The 20,651-nt window shown below is 54.2% G+C and overlaps 1 protein-coding gene across 8 annotated transcripts in view; it reads left to right on the forward strand.

Annotated features, from left to right (window-relative positions):
- Window positions 1-20,651, forward strand: part of CACNA1E (calcium voltage-gated channel subunit alpha1 E) — a 118,176-nt gene that overhangs the window by 81,880 nt on the left and 15,645 nt on the right. For 5 of the 8 annotated variants that reach the window (XM_039384175.1, XM_027740564.2, XM_027740557.2 and 2 more), the window contains 18 exons: window positions 85-359; window positions 988-1,147; window positions 1,696-1,825; window positions 2,378-2,437; window positions 2,774-2,880; window positions 6,816-6,827; window positions 8,206-8,302; window positions 9,434-9,594; window positions 9,991-10,128; window positions 10,682-10,883; window positions 11,082-11,246; window positions 11,727-11,837; window positions 12,784-12,867; window positions 12,950-13,075; window positions 13,272-13,337; window positions 15,288-15,379; window positions 15,511-15,676; window positions 15,840-15,967. In XM_039384175.1, coding sequence (XP_039240109.1) covers window positions 85-359; window positions 988-1,147; window positions 1,696-1,825; window positions 2,378-2,437; window positions 2,774-2,880; window positions 6,816-6,827; window positions 8,206-8,302; window positions 9,434-9,594; window positions 9,991-10,128; window positions 10,682-10,883; window positions 11,082-11,246; window positions 11,727-11,837; window positions 12,784-12,867; window positions 12,950-13,075; window positions 13,272-13,337; window positions 15,288-15,379; window positions 15,511-15,676; window positions 15,840-15,967 — 2,280 coding nt within the window. Of the gene's footprint in view, window positions 1-84; window positions 360-987; window positions 1,148-1,695; window positions 1,826-2,377; window positions 2,438-2,773; window positions 2,881-6,815; window positions 6,828-8,205; window positions 8,303-9,433; window positions 9,595-9,990; window positions 10,129-10,681; window positions 10,884-11,081; window positions 11,247-11,726; window positions 11,838-12,783; window positions 12,868-12,949; window positions 13,076-13,271; window positions 13,338-15,287; window positions 15,380-15,510; window positions 15,677-15,839; window positions 15,968-18,443; window positions 18,541-20,651 lie in introns of all 8 variants that reach the window. The other 3 variants (XM_027740558.2, XM_027740561.2, XM_027740565.2) reach the window with 1 other exon arrangement.

A 20,651-nucleotide genomic window follows, 5' to 3' on the forward strand; every position in this document is an offset into this window, starting at 1 on the left:
GGAGGGCATCTTGCCATTCTCACAGCTCCTCATCCTCTCTCCCTATCCTCTCACACCTTGTTTTCTCTCACATCCCTCCTGCAGGACAAACGGGGTCCCTGCCGGCGATGCTGATCTGATTGGGACTGCCAAGAAGGGGAGCCCCCCACATGCAGCCCCCGAGCCCCACGGGGGTAAGACAGGCAACCTGACGGAGCAGGACTGCAGCAGCCCGGACACCAGCGAGCAGGCACTGCTGCAGGGCAGTCGCACCGTCAGCCGGAGCGAGCCCGACCTCTCCTCCATCACCCCCAACACCGAGAAGGCCACGGAGAGCACCACCATCATGATCGATGTCCACGACTCCGCTGTGGTACAGAGTGAGGACCCATCTCTCTTTCCTGAGCCCCTGTCCCAGCCCTCGGGGACCCTGTGGGGATGGAAAGCCGCTTGCATGGCTTTTCCTGTCCACATCCATCAACTGGAGGGGGGGATTTCTTTGCTGCTCCTTGCAGCACCTCCCTCCAGCACCCCAGTTTCGCAGGGGAGCCCCAAATGTAATGCTGATGTGCCACCACCCCCTGCGGACCATGTCCCTTCCTCACCTTCTTCCCATCCACCCCTTCATCTGATTCCTCATTCCCCCTTCCTCTCCGCCTGGGCAAAACACTCGCATTCCCTGTTTTTCCTGACACGTGCACAGCCTCCACCAGCTTGCTGCCTCTCAAACACCTTAACAGCATTCTCGCTGTCAAGGTGAACTGCTTTAAACAGTGTTATTAATTAAACAGCATGGTGAAAACTGACCTTGTTAAACCCCATTTCATCTGCTTCATCCCAGCAGCTCGTCTCTTTTTATTTCCATCTGAGAGGGGGGGTCCCTCTCCCCATAACAGCACAGGGATTTAAAGTGGGAGTCAGGGGGTTTGCATGTGCCTGCATGTGGCAGGGACACCCCAGGGTGCTGTCTGGGTGCAAGGCCGGGCAAAGGCTCTCGCTTTCCTGCAGTTAGCAACAAGACAGATGGTGAAGCCAGCCCCTTAAAGGAGGCCGAGACCAAAGAGGATGAGGAGGAAATGGAGAAGAAGAAGCGGAAGAAGGAAAAAAGCGAGACAGGCAAAGCGATGGTGCCGCACAGCTCCATGTTCATCTTCAGCACCACCAACCCGTGAGACATTTTTTGGATCACAGGAGCCCCAGGGTTGGGGAGGGCTGCAAGGGGAAAGACCCCTTGACATCACCAAAAACAGGGAATCCCCGTGGGAGGGAGTCTGAATATCTCCCAAACAGTCTTGATAACCAGCTGTGGTGTTCCCCAGGCCCCACAACGCTCTCCCTCTGTGCCAACCACACTCTTGGCTCTCTCTCCCAACTGCTGATGGCTAGTTGGGATTTTTATTCATTACTTGTTGTATTTATCTGCAGTTTTATACTCCCCTGTAGCTCTTCTCCAGCTCCAACAGCCTGGAAGAATAAGCACCCCAATTTCTCAGAGACTTTCCCTGCCTGGTTGTGGGGTGTCTGGTTGGATGGGACAGCCAAGCAAAGGGGTCAGCAAGCCCAAATTCACCCTGGGCTCCCTTCTCTTGCTCCTCAGACTTTGCTGCCCATCTTTCCGCCCTGGAAGGCGGTGACGTGGGGTGGGTTTTGCGCGTGGGCCGTGGCTGGGGCCTGCCGGGGGCTCACGGGTCGGGGTGTCGGGCTGTGTCCCCACAGGGTGCGGAGGGCCTGCCACTACATCGTGAACCTGCGCTACTTCGAGATGTGCATCCTCCTGGTGATCGCCGCCAGCAGCATCGCCCTGGCGGCCGAGGATCCCGTCCTCACCAACTCCGACCGCAACAAAGTGATTGCAACCCTCTCCCGCTCCCCGGGTCCCGCAGGGCAGTGCAGGCAGAGGTCCTGTAGAATTTTAGCTTCTGTGGTGGGGCACGTGTGGGACAGGGAATCAGGGCAGCTGGTGGCAGCACCTGCACTGTGCCATGGAGTCTGGCTTCTTCCTTATCACCTTCCTTTGTAAACCCCAGCTTCCCACACGAGGGGTTTAGAGCCCGGGCTGCAGACCAGGGCACCTTGTCAGCAGTAGAGTAGCTTAAACTACTTTAGATGCTGGTGTTCACAGGCACTGGCGTGGAGACACACAGTTCCAGCTCACAGCATGAGTCCCAAGCCACTTGCGCCATGCACAGGAAATTATTCCCTCCTGCCTACACAGGCTGGGTTTATGACTGTACTGAACTCTTAGGGAACAGGCTGGGTTTGGGGCAAGGAAACCAACCCTCTGTCTGCACCTGAGCCAGGCGAGCCACGGTGTGGAGTGGTAGTGGGTTCTGGGTGGGTACAAGTGGGCCTGTTTGCTTGGCAGCGGCTGCAGAGCACCCGTGACCTCTCTCTGCAGGTCCTGAGGTATTTTGACTATGTCTTCACTGGCGTCTTCACCTTTGAGATGGTTATCAAGGTAAGAGCCCTTGCAGGCTGTGGGTGCTTAGACTGGCAGCATCCTTGCAGGGGATGGGAAGTAGCTCAGTTTTTCAGTTCTGGTCCTAAATCTTGGTGGCAGAGACCCTAAAGTTTGGTTCTCAGCAATGGGAGTCCAGAGTGCTCAGCACCAGTTTTATCAGCCTCCAGGCTTCCACACAAATATGCTCCTTGACCTATACCCAGGACACAGGGATGAGTCTGCTACTCCCCAGCAATGTCCCTGTCCCCCAGCTTGTCCTGCCAGTGGCTGCTTCCACTTGATGTCTGAGCTGCTCATCCCTTGCCTGTTTTTCTCTCTGTTTCTCCCCTCCAGATGATTGATCAAGGCTTGATCCTGCAGGATGGCTCCTACTTCCGAGACCTCTGGAACATCCTGGATTTCATCGTTGTGGTGGGAGCACTGGTGGCTTTTGCCTTGGCGTAAGTGGCCGCCATCCTTGTCAGCTCCCTGCCTTCCCTTGGCTGTGGTGGGAAAAGAGTGCAGCTGTCTTATGGTTACTAGACCCTGACTTTGTTTTTTTTATTTCTCTGCACCCTTCTGCTCTGCTGCTGGGATGGCTCCTGGCAGTGGTGTAGGGCTGCTGCAGAGATGTTATTTCTCCTTGTTTGTCAAATGGTGGTGAGCAAGCAGGCAGGGAGCAAGGCAAGGCGAGCTGGCAGTGCTAGGAAGAGGTTGACGGTGAAAGTAGATTTGAAACAGAGCAGAAGGGGCTGTTAGAGAGGGGAGAAAACATAAGGGTGGCAGAGCTGGAGCTATACACCTGCTATGCGTCTTGGGGTGCACAGAGACAGCAGAAGCAGTAGCCAGCAGGGTGGAGCTGCCCTCTGAACATGTTTGTGCTGGAAATGGTTCCTCCTGGCTGATGACTTTTCCTCTGCTCTGAGGGGGAGTGTTGCTCTGGAGCCCTGCAGGGATGGGGATGTGGCTGGTGGGGTTTGTGCCAGCAGCCTCCGCAGCACCACCACGGGGGCAGGGTGCTGTGTGTCCTTGCTGAGCATCACCTTGTGGTTGGGCTCTGGAACGGAGCTTGTGGCACCTGCAGGTACTGGGATGTCTGTGGTGCCTGTGCCCTGGAGGGGAGGAGCACCCAGGGATGAGTTTCATGCTGCTCTGCCCTCCTGTGTGCTGCTGGTTGGGGCAGGTGATGCAGCACAGGGAGGGATGTGTGGTGCCAAGGTGATGCTCGCAGGCCCCAGGGCTGCTGTGGTGCCCTGCTAGTGCCTGAGGAGGGAGAGGAGAAGAGAGGAGAGACTCGGGCTCCTTTGTCACGCTGTTGTTCTCTCTTTGTGCCTCTGACACTGGCGGCGGTGGCGTTAGTGCTGGTGAGAGGGGAGGGCCTGGCAGCCACGCAGACTGGAGCCTTGTCCTTGTCCACAGCTCAGGTACCGTGCGAGGCTCTCGGGGCGGCTGTGTCGGAGCCCCGAGGTCGCTCGATGGATTACAGCCCGTAATCCGTCCCTCCCATCTCACCCCAGACTGGGCGGCAGCTCCTTCTCCTGGTTCTCGCCCACTTGCACCCTCCCTGGCTCGTTGCTTTTGCCTTCCTCACCCTCCTCACACCATTCCTTGCCCGGTGCTTTCAGCCCCTGCTCTCTCCTCGGGAAGAGCATGGGAGAATTCAGCTCACACAGCCCGGGGATGAACCAGCCCCTGGGCAGGGCAGAGGGATGACTGCAGACCCTGGCATGGGTAAGGGGCATGGGGCAAGTTTGCTGGCTGGGGACAATGCTCTGAGCCCCCGGGAGGCCACCTGGGCCCCACCACAAGGGTGGATCAGGCATCTTTGGGATCTGGCTGATCCCTCCTCTGCCAGGGCAGCCCCTCAGAGCATGTCTGGCAGGGCTCAAGGGCATCACCTGCCTGAAGATGCACTGAATAGTTTGAGGATCTTTAGTGGAGGACAAGGGAGCCTTTTCCTTCCATCAGGACTTTTGATGGCTGAAGGAGCATAGGTTGATGGCTGAAGGAGCATAGGTTGATGGCTCAGCCTGCTCCTGGGTGGATGAATGTCCTCACCAGTGCTAACAGTACAGTAATCTGTGTTTGCTGTCCCCTTTCCCCCGCCCCACAAAGGTGGCACAACTCCTGGGATTGCCCTGGGAGCTAGCAGGGTCCAGCACTGAGCATGTGGGGAAGCTGCCGTGTTCCTTCCAGCCCTGCTTGTCACCTGCCTGCCTCCACCCATGCTCCGGAGGGAAGGACATTCCCTCTGGGCATGGGGCAGCTGAATTCTCGAGGGTGATCACCGCCATGGGCTGTGGCACAGAACCCCTTCCCATGGAGAAGGCCCTGGCATCTCCACATCCGTTTGCAACAAGCATTGATGTTGCCTGCTCACTCTTGTAGCCGTAGCTGGGTAGATACTGAGTTGCTTGTGTTGTGGACGGGGGCTCTTTATAATGTAAACCTGCAGGATTGTCCATCTCCCTGCCTCCAACGGTGGCTCCCGCTGGAGGAGATGATCTCATGGCTTTGGGAGTGAGGGGAACAAAGGATCCACGGTGATTTCCGATGGGTTTATACATTATAAAGCATTTATAAGAACACCTGCCTCTCCTCTTGGCAGCCCATCACTGCGACACCTCCGGGAGCTGCAGGATGTTCACCAGGTCTACGTGTCCCAGCCTGACACTCTCCTTCCCACCCTCCCTCCTGGTCTTGACAGGAAAACTCTGGTGGTGATGTTTAAATCCATCTCCTTTTTTTGTCCCTCCATGAGCTCTCTGATGTGGGTCCGGGGTGGGGTGATTGTCCTCCTTCTTGTACTCCCTCTCCTCTCCTCCATGGTGCTGGGTCGGCAGTGATGGCCATGGAGTGGCTGCGGCGATTACCTGGATGAGAGCAGCTGGTGACTGAGTCCAGCACTTCCCAGTAGAAGTGCTGGGATGTGCCGTGGAGATTTTCTGCCCCATTTTGCCTCCCCTCTATGGTTTGGTTTTCCCACAGGGGTCCTGTGTGACTGTGGGCACACCAGGAGGTCTTTGAGCTGGTCCGGGGGTTCCAACATCATCTGCTGACTGTTGGTGCCCCATCCAAATCACCAGTAAGCAAGAGCCCACCCATAAAGCCATCTCTTCCTGTGCCATCATGGCTTGTCCATTCCTCCCTTAGAGCCTGTGCATCCTGAGCAAGAGGCCGTCTCGGCTCATCCATAGCTCTCCACATGGAAAGCTAATACATCAATCCATACACAGCCTGAATAAAAAAGCTGTAAATCTCCAAAGAGTTCAAATTCAGTTAGCTGGAATAACCAGAACCATAACTAAAGACCCTGCTCACTTATGCCTCCTGTGGCACCCTCTGAGGAGGCACTGTGCATTGGAGTGGTACTTGCTCGTGGCTCTGCACAGCTGCCCAGAGGTGGTGGGGAGGTTGAGTGGTCAGTGGTCAGTGTGTAGCCCTCATCTTACCTGGTGAGCAAGGGCAGGTGCCCAGCAGAGGTGCCTCTTTCCTTGCAGAGCAGCATCTCCTTCTGCCAGTTGACATCAGTGTCTGGAAGAAAGAGGGACGCCTACATACTGCAAAATAACCTGGTGTGAGGCTGGTCAGGACAGAGGTCCCACTAGAGAAGTGCTGCTAAGTTAAACTATCCCCTTTTCAACAGACCTTCCACCTGTTGGACTAACATGCAGCCAGGGTCTGGGGTTACTTTTATGTGTTTTAAGAAATGTTTTACCTGTAGGCTTTGCCTGCAGCGCTGAGTGCTCTGTGTGCACGTGGCAGGGACTCAGCTCAAACAGGGACAGAGGTTTAGTTACAACTAAGGACCTTGTAGCCCACCTTGGCTTGTACAAGTGAGTGTCCTGCTGGGTTGCAGGAGATTCTGTACTGCAGTTCAGGCTCTTTATCAGTGGATTTCTCGATGGAGGTGATTTGGCAGAATTTGGATGGGAACTATTGTGGCTTCGAAGGTAGGTTCCCTTGGAAGCACTTACCTTTGGCTGGTTGGGGCTGACTCTTGAGGTCCCCCCCTCAACTCTTGGCTAAGGAGGACCATGAACCCACCTGCTGTTGCCCAGTGTCCTGCTCTCTACAGGTTTCTCTTGCAGCAGAGCTTTTGCTATGTGCCCCCAGCCCAACACCTCCAGCAGGGAGGGCAGGATCTCCTGGCTTGCTGGATGAGTCTCTCCCTGGAAATATGCCCCATCCTGAAGGACACAGCGTGGTCTACTCATCATGCCTTTCAACCTAAGCATGGAGTGATGGACAGCTGCCACAGGGTCCCCGTACCTGAGAGGCTGCAGTTGTTGCTGTGCAGCTTCCCTGATGCTTTTCTTACCTTCTTCCTCTTTTCTCTCTTTTTCCCTCTCTCTGCTGGTGCTGTTTGGTGGCTGCTGGGCTGGATCGCCGACAGGAATGCTTTGGGGTAACTATGGTGGTTTGGATATTGTGGGATGGTGATCTGGGGAGCACAGGGGGACGGGTGCAGATGGATGTTGGTCTGTCCAGTACCAGTGCTGACCCTTAGCTGCATTTGCAGAGACTGCAGTACATTGCTGTGCAGGCACCCCTGAGGTCTGAAGAGATCCCTCCTTAGTAGATGTTAATCACTGCAGTTGAGCTGTCCTTGGTGGCAGCTTGCACCAGCTGAGCACTGCCCCCAGATCCTCGGCCCAGCCCTGAGTCAGATGCCCAGGCCCCTGATAATGAGCAAAACAGGAACCAGGAGGTGTAAAGTGAGTCCCAGGGCTGTTTGTACAGTTGCTTCCCATGCATGTGTGGGGCTGTGCTCCCAGGGAGGGCTATTAATTAGTGGTTTTGTTTACATCTCTTAACGATTAAGCCCATTATTGTGCTCCCTGTTGCATTAACCCTAGCAGAGGAGCCGTGTAATTGGGAGCATCTGTTGTTGCAAGTCATTTCCTTGATGTTTTTCGAGGGTGCCTGGTGGATCCAAGCTGTGCCACCTTCACCAGGATCTCTGCTCCATCCTGAGATCTAGTCCATGGGCAGTGAAAACATAAGAAAAAACCCCTGGTATTATGGTTGGGAATAATCATCCTATTCAAGAAATGAGGGTCATGAGTGCGCTTTCCTCAGTAATTCTACCAGTAAGCTCTGCCTCAGCTGACTTTGGGTGGAGGCAAGTGCAGCCCCAATCTGTGGAGACCTTAGAGACCCTTCCAAGGGTCCAACCCTGCTGCCTTGGGCAGGAACACCTCTACTAGACCAGGTTACTCAGGGCCCCATCCTGCCTTGCCTAGAATACCTCCAGGGATGGGGCATCCACAGTTTCTCTGGCAATGTAGATCCCATTGAGTACATCTCCCTCATTTTATTATTAATTTCTTGCAACTAGTAGTAATGGTAGAAGACAATTTGCAATGGTGGGGGTCTTGTGCGAGCCCCACCTGCAAAAGGCACATGCCTGTAGTAGGGGAGCTCCTTGTACTGCCTTTACCCTGAAAGTCTGGCATTGCCTGCCCCAGCCCAGGCTTCCCACACAGAGGGGTTTGGTAAGGTCACTGCTCCCTGGTGAAGGGGAAAGGTGCTAATCCCGAGGAGGAGAGCACTGTTTCATTTTTCATCTCTGCCAGCTGTCAGTGCGGGTGTTGGAGGAGATGTGTTTAGGTGGGCTGAGCACTCAGCAGTCGCACGTTTGTGCCCCTCCTGTTCCCACCTTCACACGTGCTGAGGGGGGGGGTGTGTTGTCAGCAGTTTAAACCCCCAGAGCATCCAGGTCTACAGGGTTATTGTCTCTCCGTTCCATTTTTGGGTGTGTGTGCCTCCCTCCGACGTGGTAGGACCAACAAGGGCCGGGATATCAAGACCATCAAGTCTCTCCGTGTGCTGCGGGTCTTGAGGCCTCTGAAAACCATCAAGCGACTGCCCAAGCTGAAGGTAACAACTCCCATCTCCTGCCTTACACCTGTCTTCTTCTCCTGCATGGAATGGTGGGTCAGGGGACCATGCACATCGATTTGCTCGTGGGTGGTGAACAAGTTGTTTTCAAAGCTTTGGGTGTGCTTTAGGAGCCCTGTTTTCAACCACAGCACCCTTCGGGCTGCTTTATATCTGGAGATGCAATGAGTTATTGAAAGCAAGCCCGGACCTCTGCAAGGTGTCAGAGGTAGTTCCTCTGCCAGTGGGGCTTGAGTGGGTGCAAGGCAGCAAAACCCAGATGCTGTCCTGAAAAGTAGATTGTCCTGGGTTTGGAGAGCTCAAATCTCTTTCTGGAGTTTATGGTCTTTCTCTCTGGAGCAGCTTGCAAAGGACTTGGGGTTTTGTGTGCTATGCTGCCATGGTGTTGCACTGGAGGGATATTTCCTATCTCAGTAGTGGGATTATTCCTGTGGCACAGGCAGGGTTATGGATTTCCTTACCTTAGTTGATGGGGTATAGAGACAGAAAGGAGAAAGAGACCGAGGCAGCCCTGTTTTTTATTTACATGTGGTTAATTGTCTGATGAATGAAAAACAATAACATGGGGTTTGACCCCAGCTTTTCTCCCTGATCACTGGATGGATTCAGCCCATGTCAATTAATTTCTGGAAATACCTGTCTCCACCATGTAACAGGGATATGGATGTTTTTCACATGAAGTGCTATGAGAACTAGGGCTGAGAGCACTAAGGGAGGTGCTGCTGCTGCAGGCAGAGGTATTTGCTCTGCCTTGTTATTTGGGGTAATGCAAAACAACAAAGTGTTTACTTATTAGTCCTGAGTGCTGCTAATTGCATCATTAGGATGGTCCCCTGTCTGGTCTGCTACCTTGGTTGCAGAGAACACTGAGGATACAAACATCCATCCCCGGTGCTGCTCTGGGGGCTGCATGGGGCGTACATGTGTGCTGTGGGTACTCTGGTGTTAACCTCCTTTATAAAATAGCTTTTTGCCTGGGAGAAGGCCCAGCTTTTTTCCTCCTTTCCCCACCAGGAGTGGGAAATGCCTTTCCACATGACAGCTTGGTTTTGGTCCTGCCCTTTGCCAGGACTGTGGTTTCCCCAAGGTGAGCTCTGCCCTCTCCTGCAGGCCGTCTTTGACTGCGTCGTGACATCCCTCAAGAACGTCTTCAACATCCTCATTGTCTACAAGCTCTTCATGTTCATCTTTGCTGTTATTGCTGTCCAGCTCTTCAAGGGGAAGTTTTTCTACTGCACTGACAGCTCTAAGGACACACAGAAGGACTGCATGTAGGTTCCCTGTTGATGCTGCTTGACACCTCTGGGTAATGTCTGCTGTGGTTCCCAGTTAAGTCCTTGGTCATGACTCGCTCTTGTCTGTATCTCTTGGGTTGGATGGCATGAGATGAGCCCTGCCCCATTGCTGTGTCAGCACTGTATATCCTTCCATGGGATGCAGAGACCCTTATTTTGGCCCTGCTCTTTCCTCCTTCTCTCTTCTGTTTTTCCTTCCCCTTCTCTGCTTCCTCACGGTTGTTATCCAGCTTCTTCCCATTTCTCCCTCCATCCCTGCAGGAGGAGAGGTGCCCCTCACTGCACACACACGCTTCCCTCAGGGTTTACACCCACCATCCTTTAGTCTGGCAGTGTAAAAAACAAGGTCATCGCTCTCTCCCAACCTTGCAGAGGGAACTACGTGGACCATGAGAAGAACAAGATGGAGGTGAAATGCCGGGAATGGAAACGCCATGAGTTTCACTACGACAATATCATCTGGGCTTTGCTCACCCTGTTCACAGTCTCCACCGGCGAGGGTTGGCCCCAGTGAGTATTCTTCTCTGTCTGTCCCCTTGAATGGGGGTGATCACATCCCCATTGGATCCCAGGTGGGACTGAGAGAGGAACTGCTGGGCAGGAAGGAGGAGAGGAACAATGAGAAATTATATCAAGACAAAAGGGCTTTTAGCTCTCCTGTGAGGCTGGGGCCGTAGCTGGAGTTAGCTTCTTCCTTAAGGAGTGAATAACAGATAATCCTTTCTTCTCTATGGCCCTGTGATACATTTTAGGTCAATATTAGAGATGACCATAGGAATAGACCTCTGTACATGGTCATGTGAGCTTGGGCAGTATTATTCTCTGTGTGTAGACCACAGGAAAATCCATTTTCCATCAGAGGCACAGTCAAAACACCGTAAAACAAGCTGTAGCTACTTGGAAAGGTCTTGAAAGCAGATTAGGACAGAGCTTTACCTTGTCATTGCACAAGAGGGGGACAGACAGAGCTGGCTGTACAGAGCGAGTCCCATTGGAAGTGCCACGTGGTGGCAGCCCTGAAGGACCTACCTCTGGTTGCTTTTCTTCACCTGTCTGCCCACAGGGTGCTGCAGCATTCGGTGGACGTGACGGAGGAGGACCGTGGGCCCAGCCGCAGCAACCGCATGGAGATGTCCATTTTTTATGTCGTCTATTTTGTGGTCTTCCCTTTCTTCTTTGTCAACATTTTCGTGGCTCTCATCATCATTACGTTCCAAGAGCAAGGAGACAAAATGATGGAGGAGTGCAGTCTGGAGAAGAACGAGGTACAGTCTGGAAGGGGGGAAGAAGATGCTTCCATGGGTTTTTTGCAGTTTGGGGAACTTGGAGCTCCCCAGGTATTGAAAAGGTGTAGGAAACCCGCAGGCCACGTGCCTTCTCAGATCGTGAAGGAAAGAAATGTGGCAGCCACTGTCCCCCGTGTCTCCATCAGCCAGGTTGTGATGCACATTGTTTTATTCCAGAGGGCCTGCATTGACTTTGCCATCAGTGCCAAGCCCCTGACGCGGTACATGCCCCAGAACCGACACACCTTCCAGTACCGCGTCTGGCACTTCGTGGTGTCCCCGTCCTTCGAGTACACCATCATGGCCATGATAGCGCTGAACACCGTGGTGCTGATGATGAAGGTGAGCCAGTCAGAGTGAGCCCGTCCTGATTGGAGCAGTGGGGAGAAGGAGGATTAATCAGGGTGAGACCGGAGTGTGTTTTGGTCGTGGAGATGCTTTGAGGCAGAGTCTGAGCATGTGTTCCCTTGGCATAGGCACTTGAAACACCACATGCCCCAAACTGGAGGTGACATCTTTTCTAAGTGAGATGTCCCAAACTATCTGGACCTCTTAACTAGTGGAGACAGATCTGAATTTACTGTCTGCCTCCTGTTTAGAAGGAGTGGCAGCTTTCCTGGGAGAGGGGTAGAGAAGTAAGGAGGAGGTGTTCTTGAGACCCCCCAGGGCAAGGAACATGGACCACTACAGATTTGTCCTGGGTGGAGAAAGAAAGCAAGTCTTGGTGCAGCCAGAGCAATAAACATGACCACATCAGGTCTATCAGCCTGTCAGGGCTGGCAGGCCCCCTCCTGGCTAGCAATGTCTCTCTGTTTCCATCAGTACTACTCTGCTCCATACACCTATGAGCTGGCCCTGAAGTACCTGAACATTGCCTTTACCATGGTGTTTTCCTTGGAGTGCGTCCTCAAGATCATCGCTTTTGGCTTCCTGGTAAGTGGCTGCTCCTGTTCTTTACAAGGGTGTTAATTTGGACTTTGGCAGCACACAGATCACAGGGGGAAGGTGTTAATAATGTGGAGTTCTTGCTGCTTATTTTGGATCTTGGCCTGAGAGCTGCTTTTGGGGTGGATTTGCTCCTTTGGTTCTCCTTGCATTTCCTACTGATGGATGCTGCTGGGTGAAGCCACACTGCTGCTTTACTTCTTGCCTTGTTTCTGCTGTACTCTGGTGCCTGGACCATGTATGTGCTGTACCATGGCTCTGTTTAGGCCAACTGCTGCATGTGCTGGTGGCTGTGGTCCCTTGTCCCCAGAGGGTCAGGAGATGCACTGCTGCCCTTGGGCTGTATCATTTGGATCAGATCTGAGAATCAGTGAAACTTTCTTGCCTGATTCACTGTCCTCAAGTCCCCAGCTGCTCACTTAAGATTTGAAACCATGGACTGCCTTGCCTCCACCTATGCTTTCCTGCTTATGGGAGATAAGGTCCACTAGCAGCAGGGTTCCTAGCCACCCTCCTTGCTCCCAGTCTCACCAGCCACGTTTGGTCTTGCACCAGCTGCTGCACAAACAGCAGGGCTGAGGTGGGTCCAGGTGCCCATGAAGAGGAGGGCAAAGCAGCCTCCTGGCTGTGAGAGCTGGCATGATGAGCTGTTACAGCCTGACCTAGACTGTCTGTGGCTACTTTTCCTGCTCCCATTTGCTAGGGTGGCCTGTTGGATGTATGAATCATCTCCCAGGAGAAGGTGCTTGCTGCAGACATGCTCAGGTCTGCCACTGTCTCAGACAAAGGACGGTATTCCGGACCCTGGCTGCATACAAATGGGCTGCAAGGTCTCCGTGGTTGTCCATGAGCAGCTTTGGCCTGTGGCCCAGTGCCTTTCAGACCTGCCATCCCTGAGCTCAAATCCACATTCCCTCTTTCCTTCCTTTTGCAGAATTATTTCCGGGACACCTGGAACATCTTTGATTTCATCACCGTCATCGGCAGCATTACGGAGATCATCCTGACAGACACCAAGGTGAGGCAGGGGCTGGGAGCAGCAGGGTGTAGCATGGCCCTGGGGGTTCCCACCTCCCTCTGACTCTCTCATCTCCTCCCAGCTGGTGAACACCAGCAGTTTCAACATGAGCTTCCTGAAGCTTTTCCGGGCTGCTCGGCTGATCAAGCTTCTCCGCCAGGGTTACACCATCCGCATCCTCCTCTGGACATTTGTGCAGTCCTTCAAGGTAAGTCTCACGTGCCGTGATCTCCACCCAGGCCACAGTGATGTGGTGCTGCTCCCAAGTGCAGGCTGTTCCCAAGGTCTTGTTGGCTCGTAGGAGAGATGGATGGGCACAGCTTACCTGCCCACTGTGCTTTGTGTACTCCTCTGGAGCTGGACGTGTGATAAATGATGGGATGACTCATCTGCTTCTCTTGCAGGCGCTCCCCTATGTCTGCCTCCTGATCGCCATGCTTTTCTTCATCTATGCCATCATTGGGATGCAGGTGAGCACAGACATCCCTCTGGCATGGACAGCCTGCACCGGCATGTCCTCAGCAGTACACACAGGAGCGAGCCTTGTGCCTGCCTGTCATTGCCTCACTTGGTCACGGTGTCTGAGAAGGTCCTTAGGGTGGAACAGCTTGTTAGGGAGCTGCAGAGCCACGTGCCCTGGGGAAACTGCCATGGGCTTGTTCAGTCTTGCTCTGCAGCTGCCTTCCCAACTTGGACCTTTAAACATGTGGCCTTGCAGACTCAGTTAGGCATCCTGTGTAGTGGCTGCTGGCAAATCCCCACCTCTTTGTTTAGCAACTACTAAATCTCTGACTAGACAGCCCCCAGGGACTGATTTCGTGCCTGAGGGACCAGGTGAGCAGCCTTCTGTCTTTCCCATCTGAACGACTGGATCACAGCAGTGATCCCTGCAGCCCAATTGTCCACTTCATCCCTCCGCAAAGGCTTTATGTTGTAGCTGTGCCACTGCTTGGGCAGTCCTGCTTAGAGCCCTGTGATGACCCACCAACTGGTGGGAGGGCTGCAGAGCATGAGGAGACAGCAGCTTTCCAGGCTCCAACTGGTAAATAAGAAGCACGTGAGCTAAAATGCTCAGCTCTGCACGTGCCGCGGGGCCGCCTCACTTTCTGCGGTGACTAAATCCCACGCTGAGGATCTGACAAAGCACCTTTGACGACGAACACTTGGGTTGTGGAGCTGCCTGATGAGCTGCTGCAGTACCTAATGCCTGACATGCGCTGCCAGGACGGGCAGATTTTTGGCAGCGCTGGTGTTTAGGATCTTCCACCCCCTCTCTCCCGCCCCGAGAGTCCCGTGGCTGGTTTTTGCTGCTCTGCCCTACACATCTCGGCACCAGCTCCAGGTGTTCTCCGTGCTAAACAGCCGCCATCTGACTCAGCCCCCCCCTCCCCCCCCCCCGCCATGTGGTAGTATTTGATTTATTTTATTTTTTTTTCTTAACACCATTGTGAACAAATCCCCAAGCAGTAAAGTCTGTGGGCGTTATTTGAGCAAAATAGCTGGAGGCAGAAAATATTCTACAATTACACATTCCAAAAAACCTGTACAGGGAAAAAATACTCTGCAGCTAGTGTATTTTTAGGTTCAGGGAAAGGGGAATAAATATTTAACAGTAATAACAGCACATTTTTCCTGTTTGAGGCACTTTATGAATGTTCGTTATGTCTTTCCATGGCCTTGGCTGTGGGTCATTATTACAATATTGTCCATGTTTGTGGCTTTGTTGCCTCTCTTGGCCCTGGGAATGGTAGTGCCAAGTGTCTGGCTGGCCGTGGCGGCTTAGCAGTCTGTCTGTCCCACCCTCCCTGAGCCCTTCCCTGCCACGTTTGCACTGCTGTGCCTGACTCCAGCGTCACAGACCATTTGTCCACCGAGGGAAAAGCTCCTGGGAGTTCCCAGGACCACGACCCAGCCCCTGCCCGCAGCGGTGGGACTTTGTCCCTGCCCCTCCAGTGCGCTCAGAGGTGCCGGGTGCTGTGCCGTGCTCAGAGGCCGCTTGTAGCGCAGCAGAGGGGTGGATGTGGAGCGGTTGGACTCGGTTGATCCCAGGTCCTCTGTGCTCCTGTTTCCATGGTAGCTCAGCCTCTCGCAGCCTTTGCCACCCACTGTAAATCCCTGCCAAGGAGAGGAGAGTCCTTCCCCAATGGCTGCTTGGCGCCAGCTCCTTGGTGCGCTGGCTGTGCACCAGCCTGTGTTTGCTGGGGTGCTTTTTGTAGAACCAGAGTCTTAGATGGTTTGGGTTGGAAGGGACTGTAAAGGTCATCTTGTCCAATCCCATGGCAATGACATCTTCAACTAGGTTAGAGCCCTGTCCATCTTGGCCTTGAATGTTTTCAGGCATGGGAATGTGAATGTGAAGCTGCTTCCCTGGCAGAAGAGTTCTTGCCTGAAGAGCTGAGCTATTTTTCTCCCTCCTGTAGGTTTTTGGCAATATCAAACTAGATGAGGAAAGCCACATCAACCGACACAACAACTTCCGCAGCTTCCTGGGCTCCCTCATGCTCCTCTTCAGGTAAGCAGCCATGGAACATGCCAGAGGTGTTAAATTTGGGCAGGGGGTTGTGAGATTTCTCCCAGGGGCATCCTGCCCCGACTCCATCCGGTGCCACCATGAGCTGCTGAGAATGGCTATGTTGGGCACAGGAGTGCCACAGGAGAGGCATGGCAGGAGATCATGCTGTCCTGCCTGGAGGGCAAAGGCTGCGAGCCAGACACGACGGCAACATCCGGGCAGAGCGAGAATGAGCGCTGTGGAACCGACCTGGCCTACGTTTACTTCGTCTCCTTCATCTTCTTCTGCTCCTTCCTGGTTAGTATCTTCCCCCAAGAGCCCTGGGGATCCCCCTCATCAGCACCCCAGCCACAGGGTCATCTCCATCATCTTCCCACAATCACTCTTCCTTCTCTCTCCCTTCCCTTTGCTCCCTCTCCCCCCACTTTCCTTTCTCTCTGCTTTTTTCCCTTCCATTTAGATGCTCAACCTGTTCGTGGCAGTCATCATGGACAATTTTGAGTACCTGACAAGGGATTCCTCCATCCTGGGACCTCACCATCTAGATGAGTTTGTCCGGATCTGGGCAGAGTATGACAGAGCAGCGTGGTATGTAGCCAGCTCCTTCTCTCCTGAGCAACCTCTCAGAGCTGGTTTTAAATAAGAGTCTCTGTGTTCTACTACTGGAACTATCAGTGATGCCTGGGATGGTCAGGGGTGGTCTGCTATCACCCAAGGGCAGAAGGTGGTTCCTACAATGGCTGGTGCCACAGGCATCTTGGGTGATGTTCACGGTTTGCCATGGTGTTTATCCTGAGAGCTGGAGGTTCCTGCTCTTCCTCTGCTCCCTACCCAAGTGGGCAGATCCCTCTCAGCCTCCTTCCCTTTCCCTGTGCACCATCTGGGTACCTCTGCCCTGAGATTGGCTCCATCCCTTGGTCCCCAGCACCCACAGCTCCACATCAGAGCAGGGCCAAGCAGGGATTGTTCCCAGCCATGGAGAGATGCTGGGGGTCTGCTGAGCTCCTGCCAAGCCACCTGGGGAGGACCTTGTTCGGGGAACTGTGTTCCCATGCTGGCCAGCCCACCCCTCTAGGGATGGGAGGACTTTGTTTCCTGCATTTCTGCCCTTGCTGATGAGGACCCCGGTGAGCAGGGCTCCTGTTTGCAGGCAGCAGCCTGTTCCCAGCAACAGGATGGGCTCACAGTGGCTGTACATACCGTGGGTGGCCAGACTTTGGCTCTGCTCTTGCTGCTGCTACTACAGGGGGCTTGCTGTCCACTCCTCCTCCTCCTAGGGTGGTCTCAAGCATCCCTAGTGCAATGGGGAGCCCTTGGCAGCTCTGGGAGCATGTTTGCCCTTCACTCGGCCCCAACACCACAAGGGTGCCTTATGTGGCCCCTTCCTTCCCCCCTCAGCCCAGGGACAGTCTCTTCGGAGCCATGACCTACCACTGCTGCTGCAGAGTGTGGGTGATCTTAGCTGGAGAGCCCTTGGCAAACACACGTGCTCCCTTTGGAGACTCTTTGCCTCCGCTGTTAATGTCCTGCCCCTCAAAAGACCAGCCACAGCCAAGATATTTTTTTATGCCTAATACCAGCTGCACCTAGAGAAAGGAGAGCAGGTGAGAGCAGTGAAACACCCAGCTGCTCAGGGTGGGGCATCTCACCATGACTCTTGGGAAGGGTTTCTTCGCACCAGGCACTTCATTCACTTCTGCCCCCCATATTTGTGGCCTCATTCTCCAGGAGAGTCACAGTAAAAGCATGTCTGGGCTGTTCTGTCTGAGCCATGTGCCCCTCTGATTTCTGAGCAAGCTGTGCTCTTTTGTCATAGTATGTAGCCAGTGGTTAGGGGACATGCACAGGAGCTGGTGGTGCAGGGCCTGCCGGGGCAGCCCTGGCCTCCAGTGCTGGGTGAGGAACGGGTGAGTACATCCAAACGGGTCCCAGTGCCTGAGTGGGGCAGCACTTCTGCTTCCTGACACCGGGACCATCCCACGAAGGTCTCATGGGGGGAACACCCAACTCCAGAGGGGCTCAGGGATGAATTTTGTCCAGATAGTTGGGTTCTGGTTGGGTTCTCCATGCAATGGGGAGGGGATGGGAGACGAGCAAGGAGAAAACCAGAGGCGAAGGCACTGGGTAGGGTGGTAATGCTGTTCTTTGCCTCCTCGCGTGGTTTCCCTCCAAGCTTGTCCAAGGATGCCCGGGAGGCTGCAGCACGCTGCACCTCAGCACTTCCACCCCACAGGGTCCTGCTTCCCAAAGGGCTCTGGTCTGGAGTAGAGTGGGAGGCTCAGCATCCAACGGCCCCTGCACCCTCTCCTGCCAGCTCTCTGCCACAACTGCTTCGATATTTCAGCGGTGCAGGAGGATACAGGCCGTATCCTGCGACAACTGCACCGGGTCTGGGGAGATGTGCTTCTGTGGGCAAGAAGGGGTGTGTGCAGGGGAAGGTTTGCTTCTAATAATGTGTACCCTTGGCAGAGCATGGTCTGGTGGTCGGAGCACAGTACTGGACCGTGAGAGACCCAGGTGCTAGTGCCACAGCCACCAGCTGGTCACATTATCTCTCCCCATCTCAGGTTCCCCAGATATTGGAGTCAAGTGGCTCAGCTGCCAACTTCCCTGGGACCTTGTGAGGCCCAGAGAGTTGGCTGTGTGATGGCAGGGTCTCTGCTGATGTGATGGGACACAACTCCATCGGAAGGGCTTGTGGTGGCGAGAACCCACCCAAGCTGCAGGCTCATCCTGTCTAAAATCCCAGCCCTCTCCCACCAAGCATAGGGGTCAGGGGCACGATGAGGAAGGGTGATGGAGTGGTGTTCACCACCAGAACTGTCCTTCTCCAGGGTGAAGATGGGACAGTGTGAGGAGATATGAGCTGACTCTCATGGTAGAGAAGACAGTAGCTGATGCTCACAGCTTTCCCCTCTCTGGGTCTGACAGAGCCACAAGGAGAAGAGCCGTGTGCTCCTGGGGGTCTTGCCCCACAGATGGCCCCAACATCCCCCGGTTAAGCTCTCCATCCTCCCCTCCTCCCTCTCAGTGTCCTATTAACCCACCTGTGCTTCCTTTGCAGCGGCAGGATCTCGTATAAGGATATGTACAAATTAGTACGGGTGATCTCGCCTCCTCTGGGCCTAGGAGAGAACTGCCCCTACAGGGTGGCGTGCAAGGTTTGCCTCCCAGTCCTCCGCCACAACCTGGCCACGGGACGCACCATCCACCCCTCCTTCCCCCCCGCTCCACCGCCACCGCGCCTCCCCAGGGAACCCTGACGTTGCTTTCCTTCGAGTTTAAAGAGGTCCACTGCCTCCCAGAGCCAGCAGCTGTTCCCCTCGAGGGGAGGCATGAGCGGGGCTGGGGGGGGGCTCAGAGCCTCCTGGGGTGGGTTTTGACAATTTGCGTCCCCCAGCCAGCCCCCCACCCCAGTTCCACCGGTGCAGAGAGCCCCGAAGGGTGCCAGGCCAAATGCCACCATCCCTGCTCGGCTTCTCAAAGTGCCTTACATGGGACAGGGAGTTTTTTGTGGGGCTTAGATGTGGTTTGCTCCTGGGGAGGGAAGCGGGGGAGCGAAGGCTGGAGGATGTTGGGGACTTCGCTGTTGTTTTGGGGAGTGAGGGCTGGGGGGAGGATGGGGAGGCCAGGGTGACCCCTCTCCCTGGGGGATGCTGTGCTGTACCCAACAGACCCTTTCTCAAGTGTGGCACTTTGGAGGACAACCAGCCATGTGTCTGGGGAGCAGGGCTTTTGCTAGTCTTGCCCACGGGTTGCTGGATCTGCCTGGGAGGTGGTGACACCAGGGCACATCTCTGGAGCTCAACAGCTCCTCTCCCTTATCTTGAGCCAAGCTCCCAGCTGCTGGCCATGAGTCCACAGCAGTGATTTGGTCTCCATGTGTCTCACTGACTTGCACCTTTTTTTTTTTAATTTTACTTTGGGATGGCAGCTGAGCAAAATCCTGTACCTGCCACTTTCCCTGAAGTGCCATGACCTATGCCATGGCACGAAAGAATGAATCGTAGAACTTGCTCTTCCTTCTGCATCCCTCATAGCATCTGAGATGTGCGAGGGAAGCTCAGATGCCTCTGGCCTTTGATCTTGGCTCTGCAGAAGAAGAGGATTCCTTGGTGCAGCATAGTGCAGTTGCCACATCCTTCTCGAAACATCAGAAAAGCTTCTTTCACTCAGCATCCCTGGAACAGGTCTGTCACCCTCAACATCTGGATGTGGGGATGATGCACCACCAAAGAGGCAAAGCAGAGCAAGCAAGACAAGGCCTGGATGCTCAGTCATTAGAAAGAGGTATTTAGGGACAGGAAATTTCTTGCAAGAATCTCAGATGGCTCATCTGCTCCAGGAAGAGCTCCTTGAAGTCTTTCCACTCTTGTCTGTTGCATCCCTGGCAAAGGATGGCACCTTTGCTGAGGACACTTGCCCAGGTTCCTGCAGACAGAAGACACCTTTGGGAGGAGTTGTTAGTCTTTCTCGTTATCAACAGGGCTCCACTGGCAGACACTGCTCTCCTAAGCTGGATCACCTGGTGCTTAAAGGGGTACCTGTAATGCTTCCTAGGAAGAGGGAGCTCTGGAGCAATCTGGGATTTCTGCTGACTGTGGATGGGCAGAACAGTGCAGGTGGATAAACTCAAGGTGAGGTGGAAGCCAAGGGTACTGAGAACAGCTTCTGTCGTCATGTGAGGGAGACCATCCCCATCTCTTCCTTGTGTTACCTTGGTCTCCTCCTCACTGTGCTTGAAGGGCTTTCAAGGACACAAGAGCTTTTCAGGGATTCTGACTGCCCTGGAGCAATTCCCAAAAGGCAACTGATGAAAGAAAACCCACGTGGTTGTTGCATCTTGTCAGATCCCAAAATGCCAACCCAACTTGCACTCCTTTCAGTTCAGTGAGCCTGCCCTGCCTGCTGGGAGAATGCTCCACAGATGATGTTCCTGTGGACATCACCTATTCCTGAATCTACTCTCACATCCCTTGCTTTTCCTAACGGCCTGCTATGGCACAGTACTTATTTCCTAACCACAGGAGGAGAGAGGTCCCCCGGATTTCCTCCTCTATCACTCACAGGGTTCTCTGAGGACCAGGACTAAGCCATTAGTCCCTGCTGGTTTTACAGGCCACCTTGTGCTGTAGCCATGGGTCACATCTCCGTCCAGACATGGGTAGATGGGTCAGCTCTCACATCAAGGATGTTCCTGTGCTTGGATCAGCTGTTTGGAGCCTTCCTGTTCAGATGGATGTCATTCCATGTGCCTGCCAGTGCTTCACTC

This window comes from Pipra filicauda, unplaced genomic scaffold, assembly GCF_003945595.2.
Source record: "Pipra filicauda isolate LSUMZ 115617 unplaced genomic scaffold, ASM394559v2 scaffold114_size2234877_pilon, whole genome shotgun sequence".
NCBI lineage: Eukaryota > Metazoa > Chordata > Aves > Passeriformes > Pipridae > Pipra > Pipra filicauda.